The sequence below is a fragment of the Rhinolophus sinicus genome, linkage group LG16 (genome assembly GCF_036562045.2).
Source record: "Rhinolophus sinicus isolate RSC01 linkage group LG16, ASM3656204v1, whole genome shotgun sequence".
Taxonomy (NCBI): domain Eukaryota; kingdom Metazoa; phylum Chordata; class Mammalia; order Chiroptera; family Rhinolophidae; genus Rhinolophus; species Rhinolophus sinicus.
Window position 1 is genome coordinate 30,523 of NC_133765.1, and position 23,033 is coordinate 53,555.

Genomic DNA, 23,033 nt, shown 5'->3' on the forward strand with positions numbered 1-23,033 from the left:
TCTTTGAAAGGGAAAAGATGGTTGTGATCAGTAGTATGATATCCCCCAAAGGTGTCTACATCATAATTTCCAAGACCTGTGAATGCTATGTTTCATAGCTACAAGGAATTAAGATTGCTGATGGAATTAAGGTGGTTAATCAACTGACCTTGAAAATGAAGAAATTATCCTGGGTCATCTAGATGGGCCCAGTGTAATCAAAATACTTTTAATTATAGAAGGAGGCAGAGGTATGAATTAGAGATTTGAAGATGCTGCACCCTGGATTTGTAGTGGGAGCAAAGGGAAGCTTCTAGAAGCCAAAAAAAGCAAGGACATAGATTGTGTCCTACAGCCTCCAGAAAATGCAGCCTTGCCCACGATTTCAGCACATGAGATTCATTTCAGACTGCTGACCTCAATTATTATATGTGTTTGTGTTGTTTTAAGCTATTAAGATTATGGTAAATTTTTACAGCAGCAATAAGAAACTAATAGAGGGATCAGGTCACAGAGACTGTTTCATGCTTTGTGCTTAGTCTTCTTGGGGGCACTTAAGGGTTTAAGGCAGGGTAGAAAAATGACATCAAACATCAATATGATAAAAGATGATTGTTGGTATAAATGGTGGCAGGGAGATGCTATAAGATTATGGCAATCACACAGACCAAAAAAAAACAAGAGTGATTTACCTGGGTGAGTACTGTAGAGATAGATAAAAGAGGACCAATTAATTTCAGTGAAAAAAAAATCAGTAGGACCAAGGGATCAAATGAATGTGGGGAATAAGTGGAAAGGGAAGTGTCTAGGAGCATTTCTCAGCTCTGGTGTGGGTGAATACAGGTATTGTCACTGAGATGAGAAATGCAGAAAGAAGAACAGGGCTTTTGTTTTGTCCTGTTTTGATGAAGGGGGTGGGTTGAAATTTGAGTATGCTGGATTTGAGATGCTTGTGAGACATCCATTTGGGGAGCTGGTATCCCAAGGTTAGATTTCAAATTTAGGAGTCCTAAGCACATGAGTAACATTAAAACAAATAGAGCAGATAAAAAAGTGGAGTATATTGATTAAGAAACTGCCTGTGGGGATACTTTTAACAGTGATTATCATTCTTTTCTAATCTTTGGGAAAAAAAGGGTAATTATTGACAAGGCTGTTATCAAGATGAAACGTGGTATCTATTAGGTTGGTGCAAAAGTAATTGCAGTTTTTGCATTTATTTTTAACCTTTTAAACCGCAATTACTTTTGCACTAACCTAATAGTACAGTATCCGGAATTAGTCAATTCTCAATAAATGATGGGAATTGCTACTAAAGGGCCAAGAAATAACAGAGAACAACAGTGGGCCAAGGAACCTAAGAGGCTAACTCTAAATTCCTGAAATCAGGTCTCTGCCCTTAACTACTCACAGTCTACTTAGCTCCTTGAAGAAAAGGGTCATATTTCATTCATTGCTGAATCCTCAGTGCCCAACTCAATGACTGGTCCCAAAGTGTCAGGCACTTGATAAATTTTAGCTGGATGGTTGAGAGGGGGATAAAGAGGGATATAGGAGAAAGCAAGGGAGGCAGAGAGGAGAGGGGTAGAGAGAGAAGGGAGCTAAAAAGAAAAGAGGAAGACTATAGCGAGGAGGACCTCCCTATAGGGAGGAAGGCAATGAGCCCCTAAGAAAGCCAATGTATGTTATGTAGGATCTGGAGAGGGAAGAGGCTGTGGGGACCTGGGACAGGTTATGGTCATAGTGACTATGAGGGGGACACGTAGAAACCAGGCCCCTGGTCCTGGAAAGGACCACGCAGTCATTCCTGGATTTTTTTTCCAGACCCATACCTCCCTGAAGGCCAGTTGAAATTAGCCAGCTATGTGCCAGCAAAGTTTTATACGCTGTGATTTTGGTTTGGTTTGGCTGAGGCGTGCTGGTGTCATAGAGAAATTATATTCCGACGGTGGGCCGCTTAGACTGATTTCCCCAACTCTGGGCGCTCAAGCCTCAATCACTAGGGGGCCACCCTCTGAGGGCTCCGCCCTTCTGGGGGCCTCAGGTTCGGGCCTGGAACGCTGCGAGAGTGGGGCATAGAGCACGCGCGGGGTACTGGTCATTCCTGGTTCAGGCAGGACCAAGGGACAGCGACAGGGAAGCGGCGTGAGGGGAGGAGGGAGGGGCGGGCGGCAGGGAGGCACTGGGGCCCCGGCCCACTATGGAGCTGTACCTCAGCGCCTGCTCCAAGGCTGCTAACGTCGCCGCCACCAAGACAGCCGCCAGCAGCCTGGAAGCAGACAGCCAGAAGTGCGGAGATGTGAGTGGCATGAGGTCTGGTGTCCTCGTCCTCCACCTGGCCAAGGGCCAGGTGGGGCGGGGCAGGGAGAGCCACTGAGGAGTCCCGCACTTGGTCACTGTCTGCTTCTGGCGCCCTCATGCGTCGCAGCAGGTGGCACTGGCCACAACTGGCTGGTGACTTGGCAACAGGCCTTGGGGGCTGTCTGGCAGGGCGGGCCCTACACGGACTGCATGGCCGTTTGCTTCCTCTGGTTAAAGTAGGAGTAGATGGGCCTAAACTAAACGAGTAATGCCTAAAAGGAAAGACAACTCACCAATTGTTATCTGACAGGGTGCTCACAAAACCCGCTTTCCTGGGGTCGGAGCGTCTCAACTACTGGATCTGCCTCTTGGGGTCAAGTTGCCTGTGATCCCAGGAAGCAATACTTTATACTATACTACGAAGTTAAGTGAAAAGGTAAAGCAGTTTTTTGTGTTAACATTGGTTGTCTTGCCCTTTTCTACTTGCTGTTAAAGTCAGGCACTGCGTTATACAAAGTCCATTAAGGGAATTTACATTAATATTCACAGGAAAAAAATAATCAAACCCACATTTAAACTAACGTATTGTTTAGAATGAACATCAAACAACTTCATATAGTATGGTTTGGATGGAATGAGGGTCTAGAAAGTTTAGATTCTTAGTTCTGTCTTAATTTGTAATTGATGTAAGCATATTCACTTTTCCTTTATAATAACACTGAATATATATATACCTATTATTGATATTTTATTTATTTAGAAATGTTTGTTTAAAAGGTGGAAGGTCATTGGTGCTGGTTGGCATTTAATTAGTTGTTACAATTTTAACCAGTAATAACTTGGACAAAACTCTCATTACAGAACACTTCTCTATGATTTTGTTTTGAGCCAAACTCTATCTCACACATAAAAGTGAGAAAAAAGTAGAGTTGAAATGAGTTAACATTGTTAGTACTTTAACCTCAATTTGATGGAAGAAGGCTCTAGCTACCTGAAGAGACTCTATGATTTGCCCCAACCTTTCTACCCAGTCTTTTCTCCAACCCAGAGCTTCACCTGAGGTCTTTTATATGTGCTCACACATACCATGCTAATGCTTCTGTGCCTTTGTTCACCTTGCCTCCCAAACCTGGCATACCCCCTCATATTCCCCTCAACCTAGGAATTTCAGCCATCTTTCACGATTTTTTTCTGAACTATCATAGCCCCCAATTAGCTTATATTTCTTAAGCATTTTCATTGCCTTTGGTTTGTATAATTTTACTCAATACCTAATTCTATAATTACAGTTTTATACCTTCAATCATACTGGGTTGTAATGTGTACTTCCCTCGAACCCTTATATGTTTTCAGTCCTCAATGCTACCCCTAACCTTGAATCGCCCCTGTCCTTGACTCAGTAATTAACACTGAAAGAGGTTCATTACATTCTTGTTGAGTGGTTGCTGTGATTATTATTGCAAAAAATTCTATAAGGAAGAATTCTGAGTGACCCCCTTATTCTATTGTCTATGACATCATTAGAAATGCAAAGGGCCCCTTGGTATTTGATACTTGCCTAATAAACATGATTTCTGATAGTAAGTTTTGTTTCTGGAAAACGTTTATTTTTAAAAACAAATATGTTCCACTAGAATAGAGGGAGCTAACCTCACACAATTTAACTGAGTCACACTCACACAAACTAGCTTTCCTAAAGCATGTTTGAAAGCTGTATCTTCTCTTTTATGTAGAAATTTAGCCCGGTCTTTCTTTTCTCTGCTTCCTCAAATATGTTGTTTGCTGTATCATCATTTTCTGTTGAATATTAATTCACTTGTCAACTACTTTTTAAAAAGATGTTCTCTCTATCTTTATCACATTAATTCCCTCAAAACTGTCTTCATTTAATCATAATTAGGCACCAGACTATTTCTTTGAAGACTGAATTTGGAAGATCTGTCTTTTTTTCAGTACAAGCTCTTCAATGAAGTAATGCTTTATATCAGGGGTGTCCAAACTGCGGCCCACAGGCCAACTGTGGCCTGCAATCCATTTTTAATAGACCTGCAGCAAATTCCAAAAATATATTTAGTTTTCTTAAACCAGGTGAGGCAATACGTACTTCACCTCCAGTGAGTGACTCGGCTGTTTGTGTATTGTACCGCATATGGCCCTTGGTAAAAAACGTTGAAAAAAGTTTGGACACCCTGCTTTATATGTACATTTTTACTTTTTTTGTTTGTTTTATTTTATTAAAGAGGGAAACCACTTATTTTAATTGACAACAGAAGGGTTACCCTGGCTCCAATGAATGAATTTGTTTAAAAGGTGTTCTTTGTTCATAGGTCAATAGCCCAGGTTTGATCTTGAGAGACATCGCACCACAGTTAAAAGTCAGTATCTAAAAGAGGTTGACAACTAAATGGCAACAGCTAAAAGAAACAATCAGTCGAATCTTTGACTCATGATTGTTAGTTGCTTCCCTCACAGGAAAGATATGGGTTTCATATCTGTCTCACTGAATTCAAGACATTGCCCTGTAGAATTCCTTTCTTTGTCTTTTCAGTGAAGCATTGGTAATTAAAGAGTTGCATTTTATGATTTAGACCCCTTGGAAAGGATGGAATAAAGTCTGGTATTAAGCAAGAGAACAGAAACTTATCAAGGAAGCTTTAAATGGAAAAGGAAAGCTAATATCCTATCAAGTTCCATCAATCTGCCCCTTTTCCCACATATGAAGGATCCTCCCACCTACCTTGAGGGAGTTTGTTTTAGAATCCCACCCAGCCAGACTCCTTAGAAATTAACTGAGTTGGATACTGCCAGATAGAACAACATGGAGGTCACAAACTGATACCCTCAGACAGGTCAGGATTGTGGGGTCTTATAAATTGAATTGGATGCCTGCAAACAGGGCAAGTGCTCTCAGGTTTTCCACATCTCTCACACATTTCAATTGCCTTTCACTTGAGCCAGTTCTTGCTTTGACATTACTTTAAACTAAAACTTCTGTTGTTCTGGCAGGAAAAAAAATAAAGAAAAACAAAAAGGAAGAATGTAAAGACATTCTTCTACACCTACTTCTATCTTTCACTTCTTCCCTTTCAGAGGTTCTCCCATAATGCATTAACACCATCAACTATTGAAAAATGGACCAAGAACTCACAATAAAACAAACAAACAACACCCTCCCTTTAGTAATGTTTTAATTTATAAGTGAGATTAAATAACTGAGCTGTTTCCTCTAAAGTAACAGATATAGAAACATGACTATCAGCTGATATTTTCCTTCTTTTATATGTTAAGGGCTACTGTATAGGGTTGTATTTGGTCTTTACACGTATGGAGAAATCTCAGTTCCTATCAATATCCTTTATAACTAGTTATTCAATATATTGAACTTTATAATATAGATCTTGAATTTTTTCCTGAGTGTAGCACTCAAATATTGTTGGGTTTCTTGCATTAGATAAGACCTCAAGATACAAACTCTTTAATCTATCTTTAATATCTGAGTTTTACTTTATATGTTTTTAATTTCTATTTTTTTTAATTTATTGGGGTGACACTTGTTAGTAAAATTACATAGATTTCAGGTGTACAATTCTGTATTACATCATCTATAAATCCCATTGTGTGTTTGCCACCCAGTCAGTTCTCCTTCCATCACCATATATTTGATCCCCCTTATCCTCATCTCCCACCCCCCACTTTACTATATTTTGATAAAGTTATTTCCATGAATCTTGGTGAAAGATTTTCTATTTTTCTTCATTTTCAGATATTGAAATATAATAGTCATAATTAATACTATCCCTTTACCCTTTGAATGCAATGCTTTGACCATGAAGGAGGGAGGAAGGAAATGGAGAATCTTAACATTAAAACAAATTTTATCTTATTCTCTTTCTTTTCCTTTCTTTCTTCTCTGGCTCAGAGCCAGGAAATGATGGAGATCAGAGGAGAAATTAATTGAATGAGGGTGGGTTTTTAGAGTAATTCAGGTCAGTGGAGTAAAAAAAATGTAGGAATAAGTAATTAGTGTTTCTAAATGCAAAATTTTCTGTTGCTGTTTTTTTCCCACTTCAGTTTACTCTTGCATATCTTATTTTTAGTGAGCATTCTAGTCATTTCAACAGGTTGATACTTAAAAGTGAAATTAGTTAATTTTACATTTGTCATATTTTTAAATCTGTATTTGCAGCTTTTTCGACCTTCTTATAGTTTTAACCTGACTGATCCTTATTGCCGACTTATGGAAAACGAATATAAAAGTCTCCATGATCCACATTTAAGAGCATACTATAAGCGCAAAGATATCCTGAGGAGATTAAAGAAAGGTGGCTACATCACCAGCAATAATAAAGTAGGTCGGAGATTACTTCTTTTTTATCATTGAAGGCCTCCAAGACTTGACATAAGCTTGTTTCTATACCTCACTGTGATGGGGGTGGGGTATCACCTTTAACTTGGTCATGAGAAATACTTAATGGGAAATTCCATAAATTACTTAATATTTGGGTCAATAGAAATTGGACAATTGTTTCTAAAGGATACTACTTCCTCCACCTTTTTTCTTTGTAATAACAAAAGATGATTAGTAATAACTTGAGGATATAAAGGTAATTTCCCAACTGTCCTATTTCATAGTCCTATTTCTGTCTCTAATGGCACTGTATGCTTTTCAAGGATTGTGTCTTATACACTTTAAAAAACTTGAGACAAAATAGGAACCTAGTAAAATCAGCCTGATAGAATCCTGATATAACATAAGAATAGTCTAATTTGTATTGAACATTATTATACATTGGTATTTTATGTTAAACTACAGCTGTGTATACTAAATTCCTATCATGGCATAAGTCATATTAATAAAGTAATGAGATTTGGATAGAAATTCCCTGTTGTTTAACAATTGTAGAGATACAAAATAGATAGCAATTTATTACTCTTGAAAACAAAATACTATCAAATTGGATATTATTAACTATTTTTTTCCTGAAAGTGATTGCTATGATTTTTAAATATTTATATTTATATATACTTTTGCTGTTGTTTTGTTTTATAGGTTGTATGTAACTTGCGGGAATTGAATAAGTACAGACACTATCTTACCAGTTTAAAATTAGACTTTGAAAGAAACTATATAAAAGAACAAGTAAGTTAAATACTGAAATTTGGTTTCTTACATAGAGTTTAGAAGAAAGGTTTATTTGTATGCAAAGTAGTTTCTTATAATCTTTTTACCTTTAATTTTGACAAACTAATTAAATATTTTTTTTCCAAATGAAAATTTAGAGCAGAAACAAATATTTTGAGGTTGCTATCTTGGACCAAGAAAGAGAAAGGGACAGGTCATCCATTAATGTGCCAGTGGGAGCTGGTATAATTTAGAAATTAAATTGCTACCCCAATGTGTCCCTTCTGTCTGAACTGGGGCCAATTGGACGTGTCTGTTGTGGCAGCAAGATTCTTAAGCTGGAACCCAAAACAGTTTGAGGTTTGGTAAGGAGAGGAACAGTATGAATAGTTATAATGTGTCACAGGTGCCTCAGGGAACACGTACACTGTGTGTTTGTACCTACGACCATTCAGCTGTGTTCACCTACACAACGATATTCTAATGATGAAGTGGAATTATTGGGTATAGAGTGAGTGGGTATAAATAATGACTTCCTTTTCATTTTTGACTCCAGGTGTGTGTGTGTGTGTGTGTGTGTGTGTGTGTGTGTGTGTGTAATTGAGGTATTAGGGTCAAGAGAGTTGAATTAAAATAAAAAAGGTGTGTGTATGTGTACTTTTACAAATTTATGTTCTAAGCTGAGATGGTTGTATAGAAATGAGAATGACTTCCCTCTACCGTTAAGTGTTCTATAGCTTCCCCCATGTCCCCTGCAGTGCCTAGAGTTTCTCCTCCCCTTCTTCCATATTTTCATTTATTTTTTTCAGAATGAGTAGAAATGTATGATGAATAAGTTATCTTTTATTTTCAGAAAGAGAAATCTTTATTTGGGTTCAGTTGTCCATGTCTGCAATGGATTCAAAATAGATTGAAATGCAGTTAAGCAGAATTAGCTATTTACAAAGTCTAGGAATTGTACTAAACACTAAATGTAAAAAGGAATATAAAAGGACAGTTTTATTTCTGATAAATGTAAAGAACACTGTATATGAATATATAAATTCATAAATTCATGTATGTGTGTATCTCATTCATATATATGCATATATGTGATACACACTTGTTTTTAAAATAGAAAATGCTTGCAAAACAAGTAAATAAACTACAAGAAGACAGTCAAATACCTGGACATTCTGATGTCACACAATTCCAAAACTGGTTATTACAGGAGGACACCCAATCTGTTAAGGACCAGGAACGATTAATAAGACACAGGTAAGATCGAAGTTAATGCACATTTTATGTATATATTGTGGATTCAAATAAGTTGGGAAAATACTAGAAAGAATTGAAGTTAAGATTTTTTAAAAAGTACTAGACACTCCCTAAATCCACTATTGCCCTTAGTATGGAAAGAAAGGGAGACCAAGAGGTACAGGAATAGAAAACTTTGGTGCCAAGGCTATGAAGAACAATTTCTACCAGAGAAGACAGGGTTTCTGGAAGTCCAAGGGGTAATCCAAACTGATAACTGAGGAATGAATCAGATCCAAATCCTCCCTATAGTTGCAGCTGGAGGGAAGTTATCTTTTAGCACATGCTTCTAGCAATAGCTTTTATGATTCATCTTTTTTTTAATTTATTGGGGTGACAATTGTTAGTAAAATTACATAGATTTCAGGTGTACAATTCTGTATTACATCATCTATAAATCCCATTGTGTGTTCACCACCCAGAGTCAGTTCTCCTTCCATCACCATACATTTGATCCCTTTACCCTCATCTCCCACCCCCCACCCCCCTTACCCTCTGGTAACCACTAAACTATTGTCTGTGTCTATGAGTTTTTGTTTCTCATTTGTTTGTCTTGTTCTTTTGTTGTTTTTGGTTTATATACCACATATCAGTGAAATCATATGGTTCTCTGCTTTTACTTTTCTTTTTTTTATTGCTGTTTTTTCTTTTTCTTAATTTATTTTTTTAATTTATTGGGGTGACAATTGTTAGTAAAATTACATAAATGTCAGGTGTACAATTCTGTATTACATCATCTATAAATCCCATTGTGTGTTCACCACCCAGAGTCAGTTATCCTTCCATCACCATATATTTGATCCCCCTTACCCTCACCTCCCACCCCCCACCCCTCTTACCCTCTGGTAACCACTAAACTATTGTCTGTGTCTATGAGTTTCTGTTTCTCATTTGTTTGTCTTGTTCTTTTGTTGTTTTTGGTTTATATACCACATATCAGTGAAATCACATGGTTCTCTGCTTTTTCTGTCTGACTTATTTCGCTCAGCATTACACTCTCAAGATCCATCCATGTTGTCACAAATGTTCCTATATCATCTTTTCTTACCGCCGAATAGTATTCCGTTGTGTATATATACCACAACTTCTTTATCAATTCATCTATCGAAGGACATTTTGGTTGTTTCCATGTCTTGGCCACCGTAAACAAAGCTGCAATGAACATTGGAGCACACGTGTCTTTATGGATAAATGTTTTCAGATTTTTTGGGTAGATACCCAGGAGAGGGATTGCTGGGTTATATGGTAATTCAATTCGTAATTTTTGAGGAACCTCCACACTGCCTTCCATAATGGCTGCACCAGTCTGCATTCCCACCAACAGTGTATGAGGGTTCCTTTTTCTCCACAGCCTCTCCAACACTTGTTACTATTTGTCTTGTTGATGATAGCCATTCTGACTGGGGTGAGGTGATAGCTCATTGTGGTTTTTATTTGCATATGATTCGTCTTTAAGAGCTGACAGCATTAAGTTTGAGAAAGTTAGTGCAAAGTCAAAAATGGAGGTTTAATATAACTATATAATGCTGATATAAATGTGCATCGTCCCTCAAAGAAAATGCGTAAACTATTCAGATATGACCTACTCATGTTCAACCTTTACCATTCTGTGGTCAAGCCCATATCTTAGGAAGTGAATGGATATTATAGCTCTTTTTTGTCCTTCTTCGTTAAGGTTAGAGGTTGGGCTTCATAGCATGACTTTATATTCCTTGGCTTCATTTTGTGGGAGTTCTATAATGCATATTGACACACCGGAGACCCGGACTATTAATGTAAGATTTTTTCAAGACTTTGTAAAATACATGGTACACAGTATACATCTTTTTCTTAGGAAATTCAAACTTGTTTTTTATTCTAGATTTGAAATCAATGTTTCAGTTGTTTCAGCCTTCTCTGCAAACTCATATTCTTAAAACTACTGTTATGAATACTTTCTATGCAAAATGTTTTTTATGACTTTGCTCCACATTTTACCATTGTTTTGGCCATAAGAACAGATACTTATATGGTAGAGAGAGTTGTATAACAAGTAAAATATGGTGAGAGCTAGCTTACAGGTCCATGAACAGAGTTGATAGAAAAATTATAAAATTCCTATAATTCAAGAAATAAAAAGCAAGCAAGGAGGTGGTTTGGGCAGATCAAAGAAGTTGATGCCATTTTAAGGGGAATAACCCAATTCACCTTCATTTGCATTTGCACTTTTACATAGATATTTGGATATGATAAGCAGGGAATTAGAACAACGTGAGCGCACAGCCGAGGAGCAGCGCCTATTGCAGATGGTTAGAGAAGAAAGACGACAGCGGGAAGATACAAGAAGAAAACTTTGTCTTCGTAGAAAAATTGAAGAGGTGAGAGACATCAACCTAAAATATTAAAAGAAAATTTGTGTACAGTTGTCTCATTTGTAAATAATTTTATCTGTCTATCATACTTCTTGAAGTTATTTCAGGTCTAAATAATTTACCTACATTAATCTTACCTCACGTAAAACAAGGAAGCTGACACCACAAACTATATACTATATATATATGAGTCAGTAAGTGCTCTTTAAGAGATGATTGTGAAAGTTATTAGACACTATTTAACTCCCTTATAGCCTTCAGTATGGGAAGAGCCTTTTTTTTTTTTTTATAAGTGACCCATGCGGGGATGGAACCGGCAACCTTGGTGTTATCTTTCATCAGCACCACCTCTAAACAACTGAGCTAACTGGCCACCCCAAGGGCCATGTTTTAAAAATTTAGCTTTAGTAAAAACTAACCATGACTGCATTCCTAATCTGAGTACAGTAAGGAAAGCCCATTCGAAAGCCAATGTATGATTTTCAGTATGCTTGACCTGATTTCCGTTAGGCCCTTAACTTCTAATTTGCTTGCTGGTGGTGGACAAAATACAAAGGTTTACTGTAAGCACTGAGTACAGTAACATTTTGCTCTGTAGGAATGGAAGACAAAAGAGATGTTACTTCTGACAAAGATTGGAGAAGACGTTAAAAGAGAAGCTAGGATAGAGGAACAACGACGTAGAAGCAGAGAAGAGAGTGACAGGAAGGTATGTTTAACCTCTAATTTGGGAAAAGCTTTTGCTAGTTTTGATTTTTGAAAGTATACTAACTATACAAGATGATGATGGATCTGTTACCCGAAATGATAATGCTTTATACAAAACTGAAAGTTATTAAACTTTTTACTATATTTTGACCATATTATACTTTGACTATAATATAAGAAGTACTACTCTATTTGATATAACTACTTTTGACTTTATCTCACACCATAAATTATACTTGTAATTCCTATAGAAAAAAAATGACATAACTGACTTTTCCTTAGAATCAAAATTGCTTGGAAAAGGTTCTCAATTTTTCCCCACGAATTAATTTTTTAGAATAACTGCTTTTAATTTTAAATGATATATAATATTTTATAATTTAAAGTCTAATCAGTATAAAGAGAAATCATTTTTAATTCCAGCACCGTGCTATTAACTTACTGGTGTGCATCCTCACACACATACACGCACACACAGTATATAACAAACATGCACACATATACACTTGCACAAAATTTCTATGAATGTGTGTATATTTAAATAATTAAATAAATAAATAAATTCATGTTATTATAACTCATAGGCTTTTTTGTAGATTGCTTTTTCATTTAATAAAATAATATTGACAACTTTCCATGTCAATAAATGTTGGTCTACAATTCTAAATCATCTTAGGTAGTTTATTTTTGACAAACCTAGATGTAAGTGTAAGATTTACATAATCTGGTTGTATTTATATATACTGCTATGTAGCAAGTTTTTTAAATATTGGAAATTGAAATATGCATGATATTTTATTCTACTTTTGTTACATGTACCTTTTAGTATTGTCAGGGACTCCCTGTTCATACTATATGGTAAGTTCAGCTTATTTTAATTTACTGTAATTATTATTTTCTAATATAATTATTTTTATTTTTTATTTTTTGCTTCCAAACATCCCCAAAAGTATCTTTGTTTTTGGAGAACAACAAAATACCCCAGGTTTGCTCTTGATTTTTGCCTGATGCCAATTACTGTTCAATGAATCCTGGCCAATTTTAGTGGCAAGTAGTGCGATGAATTAAATTCTGGGCACTGGGTGTACCCATTAGACATGACCACAAACGGGAGGCAGGGTGACACCACAGGCTGCTCACGCCATGTTAATGGCAGAGCTGTGTGAAGTATTGATATTTCCAATAGAGTTATTCTAAATTGTGTTTCTTAAAATCGTTTTTTTAATATGAAAGGCTTCCAATTCATGTGTGTGTGTTTCTTGTTTTTATACCTTTTTCTTTCAGATTTGACATTATATACATTTTTTACTTCAAATTATGAGCTTAAATTACAGAGTTATAAAAATCTTTAAAGGATTTGGCCTTTGCATTTTTGTCAAAAAAATCAGTTGTATCACTCGTTTTTGTTCTCTGACCTATTTGTCTAATTTAAGTTACCGATTATTGTATCTTTAATAATTCTTTAAATCAGTAGTGCTAGCCTTCCAAGTTTGTTCTTCATTTTCAAAGTTGTTTTGGCTAATCTAAGCCCTCTAACATTTCTATATAAAGTTTAGAATCACCTTGTCAATTTCTACCGAGAAGTCTTGCTGAAATTTTAATTAGAATTTTGTTGACTCCATAGATCAGTTTAGGCACAATCAATCTCGTGATAATACTACGTTTTCCAACGTATGAACCCAAGTATGTCTCTCCATTTCTATAGGTTTCATTAACTTATCAATGTTATGTAGTTCGCAGTGTACAGGTCTTACACATCATTTTCATAGAGTCATCCGTAGGTATTTCATAATTTTTATTCTATTCTAATTTGCATTTTTATTTTGAATTCTGATTATTTGATGTTAGTATATAGAAAAGCAATTTTTGTATTCATCTTATATCCCGCATTGTTAAAATCACTTAATAGTTCTAGTTGTTTTTCCACATGTCAATTGACATTCTACATAGATTATCATATTTGCCCGTAAATAAAGGTGGTTTTATTTATTCTCTTCAAATTGGCTTATGTTCTTATTTCATTTCTTGCTTGATTGCACTGACTGGAACCTCCAGCACAATGTAGAATACAAGCAGTGATGGTGAGCATTATCATCAGATATTTTGTCCCCTCTCTCCTCTCTGCACACATGTCAGGCTGCTTGATGTGGTCCCACGTCTCACTGATACTATTTTCGTTTTGTTGTTTTTTTTCTTTCAGTGTTTTCCTTTTGGGTGATGTCTGTTCCTGAGTAAACATTAATTAACCTCTTCTTTTGCATTGTCTACTCTGCTGTTAATATATCCTCTGCGTTACTTATCTCATACATTTCAGCAATTTATTTTGGTCCGTTTTATATCTTTCATTTCTGCTTCACCTTGTGAATATGTGGGATGCAGTTATGTAATCTGTTTTAATGTTCTTATCTTTAAATCTAACATTTGTGTCATTTCTGGGTCACTTTTGATTGATTAATTTACACATTTTATGGGTCACATTTCCCTGCTTCTTTACATGCTTGGTATTCTTTGATTGGATGCCAGATCCAATCTAACCTATACATATCATGAATTTTACTTTTGGGGTGTTGAATATTTTCATATTCTTATAATATTTTTAGCTTTTTTTCTTGGATGTAAATAATTTATTTGGAAACAGTTTGTTATAGATCTTGCTTTTTAAGATTTGTTAGATGGAGCCATAACCATGTTCAGTCGGGGACTAGTTATTCCCCACTACTGAGGCAAGACCCATTTTATTCCTCCACCCAATGCCCTGTGACTTATGAAATTTCTCAAAGTGGCTGGTGAGAGTAGATATGATACGTAGGTGCTGAACACTGTTCTCTCTAATCCTTTAGGATGGTGCTTTCTGTGACCTTGGGTAGCTATTTCACAGTACTGATCCATTCTCTTACTAAATACTCTAGGGAATCATCTGCGGATTTCTGGGGTTCTTTCTCTGTGCGATTATATCCTTTCTGGTATATCCAAGATCAATATTAGCCCAGAGATTCACAAAAGGAAGTCCCATTTTATGTATTATATTATGTTTACCTATGGTAGGCCTGAGTGACTTGTGGTTAAGTCACTCAGGTCTCTTCTAATTGAAGATGATTTAAAAATTCCCTGAACTCACCAGGGTAGCTATGGATTAAAAAACCGTTTCTGATCTGAAACTGGACTAGTTTTCCCCAAGTGTGTACAGTGAGGTAAATTGCATCAATGGGTTAAATATATTCTTCATGTTTGACCACAGATAAAAATATACCCCTTACTACCATCCCAAATTTGAACTCAGCATAACCTTGCAAGTCACAAGACAGGAATGACTGTTCATTTCCAATATACTATCATATTAAAATATTTGTTTTGTGAAATCACATGGTTCTCTGCTTTTTCTGTCTGACTTATTTCGCTCAGCATTACTCTCTCATTTCCAAATAGCAAATTGATGTTAACCAATATATTTTCTTTAATATATTAGAAACAAGCCCTTCTAGAGAAAAAAATGGCTTATCATTTACAAAAAATGCAAGAAAATGGCTTTCAAAGAGAAGAGATGGGAAAAAACACATTTGATTATAGAGGACAAGATGGAACACATTATGAAAGTAAGAACACTAAAATCTGATATAGCTATGTATGAAGTGCTTATCTATGTATTTATATAAAAATTCTTTTGTAAAAATCGTTTGCTTACACTTAACTACTTGCTTTTTATATCAGGCATGGTTGTAGGCATTTCCCTATTACAGTCCAAGTTGGAAAGTAGACATGTATGTAAAAATTAAAATAAACTAAAATAATCTTATCAAGTTGTTCAGTAGACAAGCTTGCCTATACTGCAGTTCTCACTAACTTCCCTGTACTCAAAATAAGTATTTTTTGCTACTGAAACTTCAAAAAAGTGTGTGTAAGATAATTGCTATCATATACCAGCACAGTGTTCTGCTATGTTGCCAGTTAGAAAGAATAGACAGTATCAGAGAAAAACAAAGGAAAGAAGGAAGGGAGGAGTTACAAAAGGAGGGGAAGTAAGGAAGAAAGAAAGGAAAATAAAGAAGGAAATGAAGAAAGTTTAAAAGAGGAACAATCTCTACTAGCTTCCTTTTGTATATAACATTATAAGACTATAGTGGGCTTTATGAAATTAAATTAATTAATGATATGAATTAAAATTGCATGGCCAGAATGTAAAACTGTAGACTTGTTTTAATTATCTGTGACTACGTAGTAACAGGAAAGAACATGATCACCTTCCAGGCAGTTATCATCATAGCATCCCATCAATCCTATCTCCGTCCTATTAATCCTACATCTAGGTGAGAACCTACCTATTTCACTCCAGGAGATTAGTAGCTAGTCTCTACTGGCTGTTATTTTTACCTACCTCAAATCCATATTTTAAACTGCTACCTAATTACACTTAAAACCCTTTTCTGAGGGTTTCTACTTCTGGCCTAGAAACTTAAAGATTCCCATTGCCTCTAAAATGAAACTCGGACTTCTCAGGCAAGCGTTCATTGCCATTTGGAGTCCAACACACACCTAACCTTTTTTTTTTTTTCATCTATATTCCCATATACTTCCCCAACTCCCTAACCTGGTTTCTTCTGAGAGTGTGTTTTAAGTGATGGAAGTTTTTTATTTGTCTTTTTTATTAATGACTGATGATATAATTACATTGGGGTCAGAGACTGCATGACACTGAATTATTAATATTTCTTGAGACTCTATGACTAGCACGTGCTCATTTGTGTGTGTGTGTGTGTGTGTGTGTGTGTGTGTGTGTGAATATTCCGTGTGTCCTTGAGAGTAATACCTGTTATCAAAAAAAAAAAGAAAAAGAAAGAAAGAAAAACATTAGCAGGGATACACAAAGTCACTACATAATGATAAAAGCCAAACTCGCTCAAAGATATAACAATTCTAAACATCTAATCAGATAGCTTCTAACTTTTTAACTTTATTTCACACTACCTTCTTGAAGAAAGGCAGCCGAAGAAAGGGAGCTGTGATGTAGGGGTGACATGCATAGATTCATGAGCCAAACTGCTGAAGTCTACGTCCTGCTGTACTATTTGCTAGCCATGTTAATACCATGTTTCCCCAAAAAATAAGACCTAACTGGAAAATAAGCCCTAGCATGATAACATCCCCTGAATATAAGCCCTAATGAGTCTTTTGGAACAAAACTTAATATAAAACCCGGTCTTATTTTTGGGGAAACATGGTAGCTTGGACAAATTACTTAACTTCTCTGAGCCAGTTTCAGAATCTGAAAACAAAGATAATACTCCTAAGTAATTTCCATAGAGAACTTAAAAGTTCTAGCCCATAATAAGCACTCACTTTATTTCATTGTCCAATCAAATGAGACTACTACTCACCATTCCTAAAACACAAATTACCTTTCATACTTCTGTGCCTCCCTTCATCCAATTTTCTCAGCTTGGAATGACGTGCTCACTGTCCATCTATCCAAATCGTAGAATTCTTTTAAGCTCTACTGTAAATGAAGCTCCATAAAGACTGTCTTAATAACACTAATAGGAAGATATCGCTCCTTTGAATCCCTATAGTACTTGTGTCATTCATCATACACTTATTACATACTTCCAACCGTCTTAATCACCCGTAATAATGTAACTTCCACTTTTGTGTTTCACAGAGCACCTAGTACTGTATGCATGTAAGTATAGATTAAATATATGTTTGCTGAATGAACTAATTCAATCTATTAAGCTCATTGAGATAATGACAGCAATCTCATGCTTCAGAGAAGAAATCACTTCAGTAACTACATACATCCCTACATTTTCAACTGTTATCTTTCTCATTTAATAGGAAAAGAGTTTCAAGTAGACATTTTAAACATTGTTACCTCAAATCCCCTTCTATTGAAGAAGTAGAATATAAATGAATTTGATTTATAATGTCAAGGTGACAGAAGAATATCTATTTCATAAATGAAATTGAATTATACTTTTATAGTAATGTTGTCATCTTCCACAAAGTAGAAGGCTTCCAGGGGGAATGCAGAGAGAATGAGAGAGGAAAGGACTATCAAGTGAATCTGCTCCAGTGGAGAGACAGATCACTCTCACACTTTATATTTCTAATGAAAACCCACTGAGCACACATGCTGTGAGGATCCTCTGCCCTCCTAAGTGGTTAGAAACACAACTATAGTCACCTCAAACACGAAGGGGAAATATGTGTACGGTTGATTAAGCTCAGCTGAGGGGCACGTCCAAGGATTGCAATAGTACTGTGGGCTGGTGGGTCTCCAGCCAGTAAGCTATGTTGATTAGCATCCCTGCAGACAGGACAGGACATTTGGAGGTGGGTGTAGCTTTTTCTCTCTGCCAAAAGAAAATTCTGTCCCTCCAAGTATATCTTTTAACTTGAAGGTACAATATTTCAAGAGCAATTGTTTTATTCTTATGTCACATCTCTCTAGCTTCTCCAATACTTCGCCACAGTCCCACATATAAATTACCATATGACAATTCCTCTTGATTTAAGCACGAAAAGATAGTCTATGTTGAATAATTCTATCTCACCATTATTAAAAATAAATGTTTTATTACATTTCTTTAAGCTGCTTCTCCAAAGAAGAAAAAGAAGGTGCATGATGATAAAAAGATAATTTACCCTATTGGTGACCAGAAAACAAACAAACATGGTAATTGAATATTGTGATAAGAAATACTAAATAGTAATATAGCAAAAGACTGAGTTTACATGGCCTTTTTGTTTAAATCCTGTGCTCTCTGTTGTCAAATGACTGATTTAATAAGTGATGCTTACCAACAATGATACAACCTCTATTGCTTTCAGAATTTGATCTCTAGTGATCAAATCAGTGTTTTGAGTTTAACATTATATCATCATTATGGAAAAATGAAGTGTCTATTGCTGTTAAATGAACAGTACATGAAACGCAACAAATTCCAAAAAGATGCTCAAAATGGTTTCAGAAAACTCTGAAGTGGGTCAGAAATTAAGTGTATCAACTCCAAAGCCACCATGAACCTTATTGAAATATCACTTCACTTATTATTTATCTCATACTGTGTTACTTCACATTGTCTATTAGAGCTCACAAGATTAGACCAGGAACCCAAATGACAGACAAATCCTCCAAATATCACACCATCAAAAAAATATTAGACTGTTCAAAGTTGATCAATATGAATTTCCTCTCGCTATTAAATTTTCAGGGAAAAATTAAAGTATGAGAGTTAAATCTCTTTGTCCTTATCAGTTAAATCTAAAGAAAAAAAAGAAAATCTTTCCTCTCCGAGTATGTCATTTGATTATTCAGTTTCATCAAGACTCAGAAACCTGGGGAAAGAAAGGGTTGACTTTGCTGAAGTTGTCTTTCACTCTGAGGACCACTGAGGTTGAGTTAATTCAACTATAAGCTTTGTTGTTGTTTTTTAATTTATTGGGGTGACAATTGTTAGTAAAATTACATAACTTTCAGGTGTACAATTCTGTATTACATCATCTATAAATCGCATTGTGTGGTCATCACCCAGAGTCAGTTCTCCTTCCATCACCATATATTTGATCCCCCTTACCCTCATCTCCCACCTCCCACCCCCCTTTCCCTCTGGTAACCACTAAACTACTGTCTCTGTCTATGAGTTTTTGTTTCTCATTTGTTTGTCTTGTTCTTTTGTTGTTTTTGGTTTATATACAACATATCAGTGAAATCATATGGTTCTCTGCTTTTTCTGTCTGACTTATTTCGCTTAGCATCGTACTCTCGAGATCAATCCATGTTGTCACAAATATTCCTATATCATCTTTTCTTACTGCTGAATAGTATTCCATTGTGTATATATACCACAACTTCTTTATCCATTCATCTATCGAAGGATATTTTCATTGTTTCCATGTCTGGGCCACCGTAAACAAACCTACAATGAACATTGGAGCACACGTGTCTTTATGTGTAAATGTTTTCAGGTTTTTTGGGTAGATACCCAGGAGAGGGATTGCTGGGTCATATGGTAATTCAATTCGTAATTTTTTTTTTAATTAAATTTATTGGGGTGACAATTGTTAGTAAAATTACACAGATTTCAGGTGTACAATTCTGTATTACATCATCAATAAATCCCATTGTGTGTTCATCACCCAGAGTCAGTTCTCCTTCCATCACCATATATTCGATCCCTCTTACCCTCATCTCCCACCCCCCACCCCCCGCCCCCGTTACCCTCTGGCAACCACTAAACTATTGTCTGTGTCTATGAGTTTCTGTTTCTCATTTGTTTGTCTTGTTCTTTTGTTGTTTTTGGTTTATATACCACATATCAGTGAAATCACATGGTTCTCTGCTTTTTCTGTCTGACTTGTTTCGCTCAGCATTACTCTCTCAAGATCCATCCATGTTGTCACAAATGTTCCTATATCATCTTTTCTTACTGCCGAATAGTATTCCATTGTGTATATATACCACAACTTCTTTATCCATTCATCTATCGAAGGACATTTTGGATGTTTCCATGTCTTGGCCACCGTAAACAAAGCTGCAATGAACATTGGAGCACACGTGTCTTTATCTCTAAATGTTTTCAGATTTTTTGGGTACATACCCAGAAGAGGGATTGCTGGGTCATATGGCAATTGTATTCGTAATTCTTTGAGAAACCTCCACACTGCCTTCCATAATGGCTGTACCAGTCTGCATTCCCACCAACAGTGTATGAGGGTTCCTTTTTCTCCACAGCCTCTCCAACATTTGCTATTATTTGTCTTGTTGATGATAGCCATTCTGACTGGGGTGAGGTGATATCTCATTGTGGTTTTGATTTGCATTTCTCTGATGATTAGTGATGTTGAGCATTTTTTCATATGTCTATTTGCCATTTGTATGTCCTCTTTGGAGAAATGTCTCTTCAAGTCCTCTGCCCATTTTTCAATTGGGTTGTTTGTTTTTTTGTTGTTGAGTTGCATGAGTTCCTTGTATATTCTGGATACTAGCGCCTTATGGGAGGCACTGTTTGCAAAAATCTTCTCCCATTCAGTTGGTGGCCTCTTTATTTTGTCAATGGTTTCTTTTGCTGTGCAGAAGCTTTTAAGTTTCATATAGTCCCATTCGTTTATTTTAGCTTTTACTTCCATTGCCTTTGGAGTCAAGTTCATAAAATGCTCTTTGAACCCAAGGTCCATAAGTTTAGTACCTATGTTTTCTTCTATGCAGTTTATTGTGTCAGGTCTTATGCTTAAGTCTTTGATCCATTTTGAATTAACTTTGGTACATGGTGACAAATAGCAGTCCAGTTTCATTCTTTTGCGCGTGGCTATCCAATTCTCCCAGCACCATTTATTGAAGAGGCTGTCTTTGCTCCATTGTATGTTTTTAGCTTCTTTGTCAAAAATTATCTGTCCATATTTATGTGGTTTTATTTCTGGGTTCTCAATTCTATTCCATTGGTCTATGTGTCTGTTTTTCTGCCAATACCATGCTGTTTTGATTATTGTAGCCCTGTAGTACAAGCCAAAGTCAGGAAGTGTGATACCTCCATTATTGTTCTTTTTTCTTAAGATTACTTTGGCTATTCGGGGTCTTTTGTGGTACCAAACAAATCTGACGAGTTTTTGTTCTATTTCTTTAAAATATGCCATTGGGATTTTGATGGGGATTGCATTGAATCTGTATATTGCTTTGGGTAATATGGCCATTTTAACTATGTTGATTCTTCCAATCCATGAGCACGGAATGTCTTTCCATTTCTTTGTGTCTTCTTCAATTTCTTTCAAAAATGTCTTATAGTTTTCAGCATATAGGTCTTTCACAGCCTTGGTTAAGTTTATTCCTAGGTATTTTATTCTTTTTGCTGCAATTGCAAAAGGAATTGTTTTTTGTATTTCTTTTTCTGAGATTTCATTGTTAGTATATAGGAAGGCAATGGACTTTTGTATGTTAATTTTGTAGCCGGCAACTTTACTGTATTCGTTGATTGTTTCTAATAGCTTTTTGGTGGAGTCTTTAGGGTTTTCTATATATAGCATCATGTCATCTGCAAAAAGTGATAATTTAACTTCTTCATTCCTAATTTGGATGCCTTTTATTTATTTCTCTTGCCTGATTGCTCTGGCAAGGACTTCCAACACTATGTTGAAAAGCAGAGGTGATAGGGGACATCCCTGTCGTGTTCCTGAACGTAGAGCAAAGGGCTTCAGTTTTTCTCCATTAATTATGAGATTAGCAGAGGGCTTGTCATATATGGCCTTTATTATGTTAAGGTATTTTCCTTCTATACCCATTTTATTAAGTGTTTTAATCATAAATGGATGTTGTATCTTGTCAAATGCTTTTTCTGCATCAATTGATATAATCATATGATTTTTGTCCTTTATTTTGTTTATGTGATGTATCACATTGATGGATTTGCGTATGTTGAACCATCCTTGTGCCCCGGGGATGAACCCCACTTGGTCGTGATGAATAATCTTTTTAATGCATTGTTGTATTCGATTTGCTAGAATTTTATTTAGGATTTTTGCATCGGTATTCATTAGAGATATTGGTCTGTAGTTTTCTTTTTTTGTGCTGTCCTTACCAGGTTTTGGTATCAGGGTAATGTTGGCCTCATAAAATGAGTTAGGGAGTACTGTCTCTTCTTCAATTTTTTGGAAGAGTTTGTGCAGAATTGGTATTAGATCCTCTTTGAAGGTTTGGTAGAATTCACTAGTGAAGCCATCTGGTCCCGGACTTTTGCTTTTGGGAAGGTTTTGGATGACTGATTCAATTTCGTTACTGCTGATCGGTCTGTTTAGATTTTCCAGTTCTTCATGGTTCAGCCTTGGAAGGCTATATGTTTCTAAGAACTTGTCCATTTCTTCTAGGTTGTTGAATTTGGTGGCATATAGTCCTTCATAGTATTCTTGGATGAGCCTTTGTATTTCTGTGGTGCCCGTGATAACTCCCTCTTTTACGTTTCTGATTTTGTTAATCAGTGTCTTCTCTTTTATCTTAGTAAGTCTAGCCAAGGGTTTGTCAATTTTGTTAATCTTTTCAAAGAACCAGCTCTTTGTCATATTAATTTTTCTATTGTCTTTTTGTTCTCTATTTCATTTAGTTCTGCTCTAATTTTTGTTATTTCCTTTCTTCTGCTGACCTTGGGTTTTACTTGTTCTTCTTTTTCTAGTTCTTTAAGGTGTAACATGAGGTTATTTATTTGGGAGTTTTCTTGTTTCTTGAGATAGGCCTGTAATGAGATAAATTTCCTCTTAAAACTGCTTTTGCTGCATCCCAAAAATTTTGGTAGGAT

The 23,033-nt window shown here is 35.9% G+C and overlaps 1 protein-coding gene across 1 annotated transcript in view; it reads left to right on the forward strand.

Moving 5' to 3' along the window:
- The first annotated feature begins 2,179 nt into the window (after window positions 1-2,179).
- LOC109439476 (fibrous sheath-interacting protein 2) overlaps window positions 2,180-23,033 on the forward strand; it is a 45,544-nt gene continuing 24,690 nt past the window's right edge. The window contains exons 1-9 of the mRNA XM_074321784.1: window positions 2,180-2,329; window positions 2,591-2,716; window positions 6,467-6,628; window positions 7,331-7,420; window positions 8,613-8,659; window positions 10,914-11,055; window positions 11,648-11,758; window positions 15,224-15,350; window positions 18,344-18,427. Coding sequence (XP_074177885.1) covers window positions 2,180-2,329; window positions 2,591-2,716; window positions 6,467-6,628; window positions 7,331-7,420; window positions 8,613-8,659; window positions 10,914-11,055; window positions 11,648-11,758; window positions 15,224-15,350; window positions 18,344-18,427 — 1,039 coding nt within the window. The remainder of the gene's footprint in view (window positions 2,330-2,590; window positions 2,717-6,466; window positions 6,629-7,330; window positions 7,421-8,612; window positions 8,660-10,913; window positions 11,056-11,647; window positions 11,759-15,223; window positions 15,351-18,343; window positions 18,428-23,033) is intronic.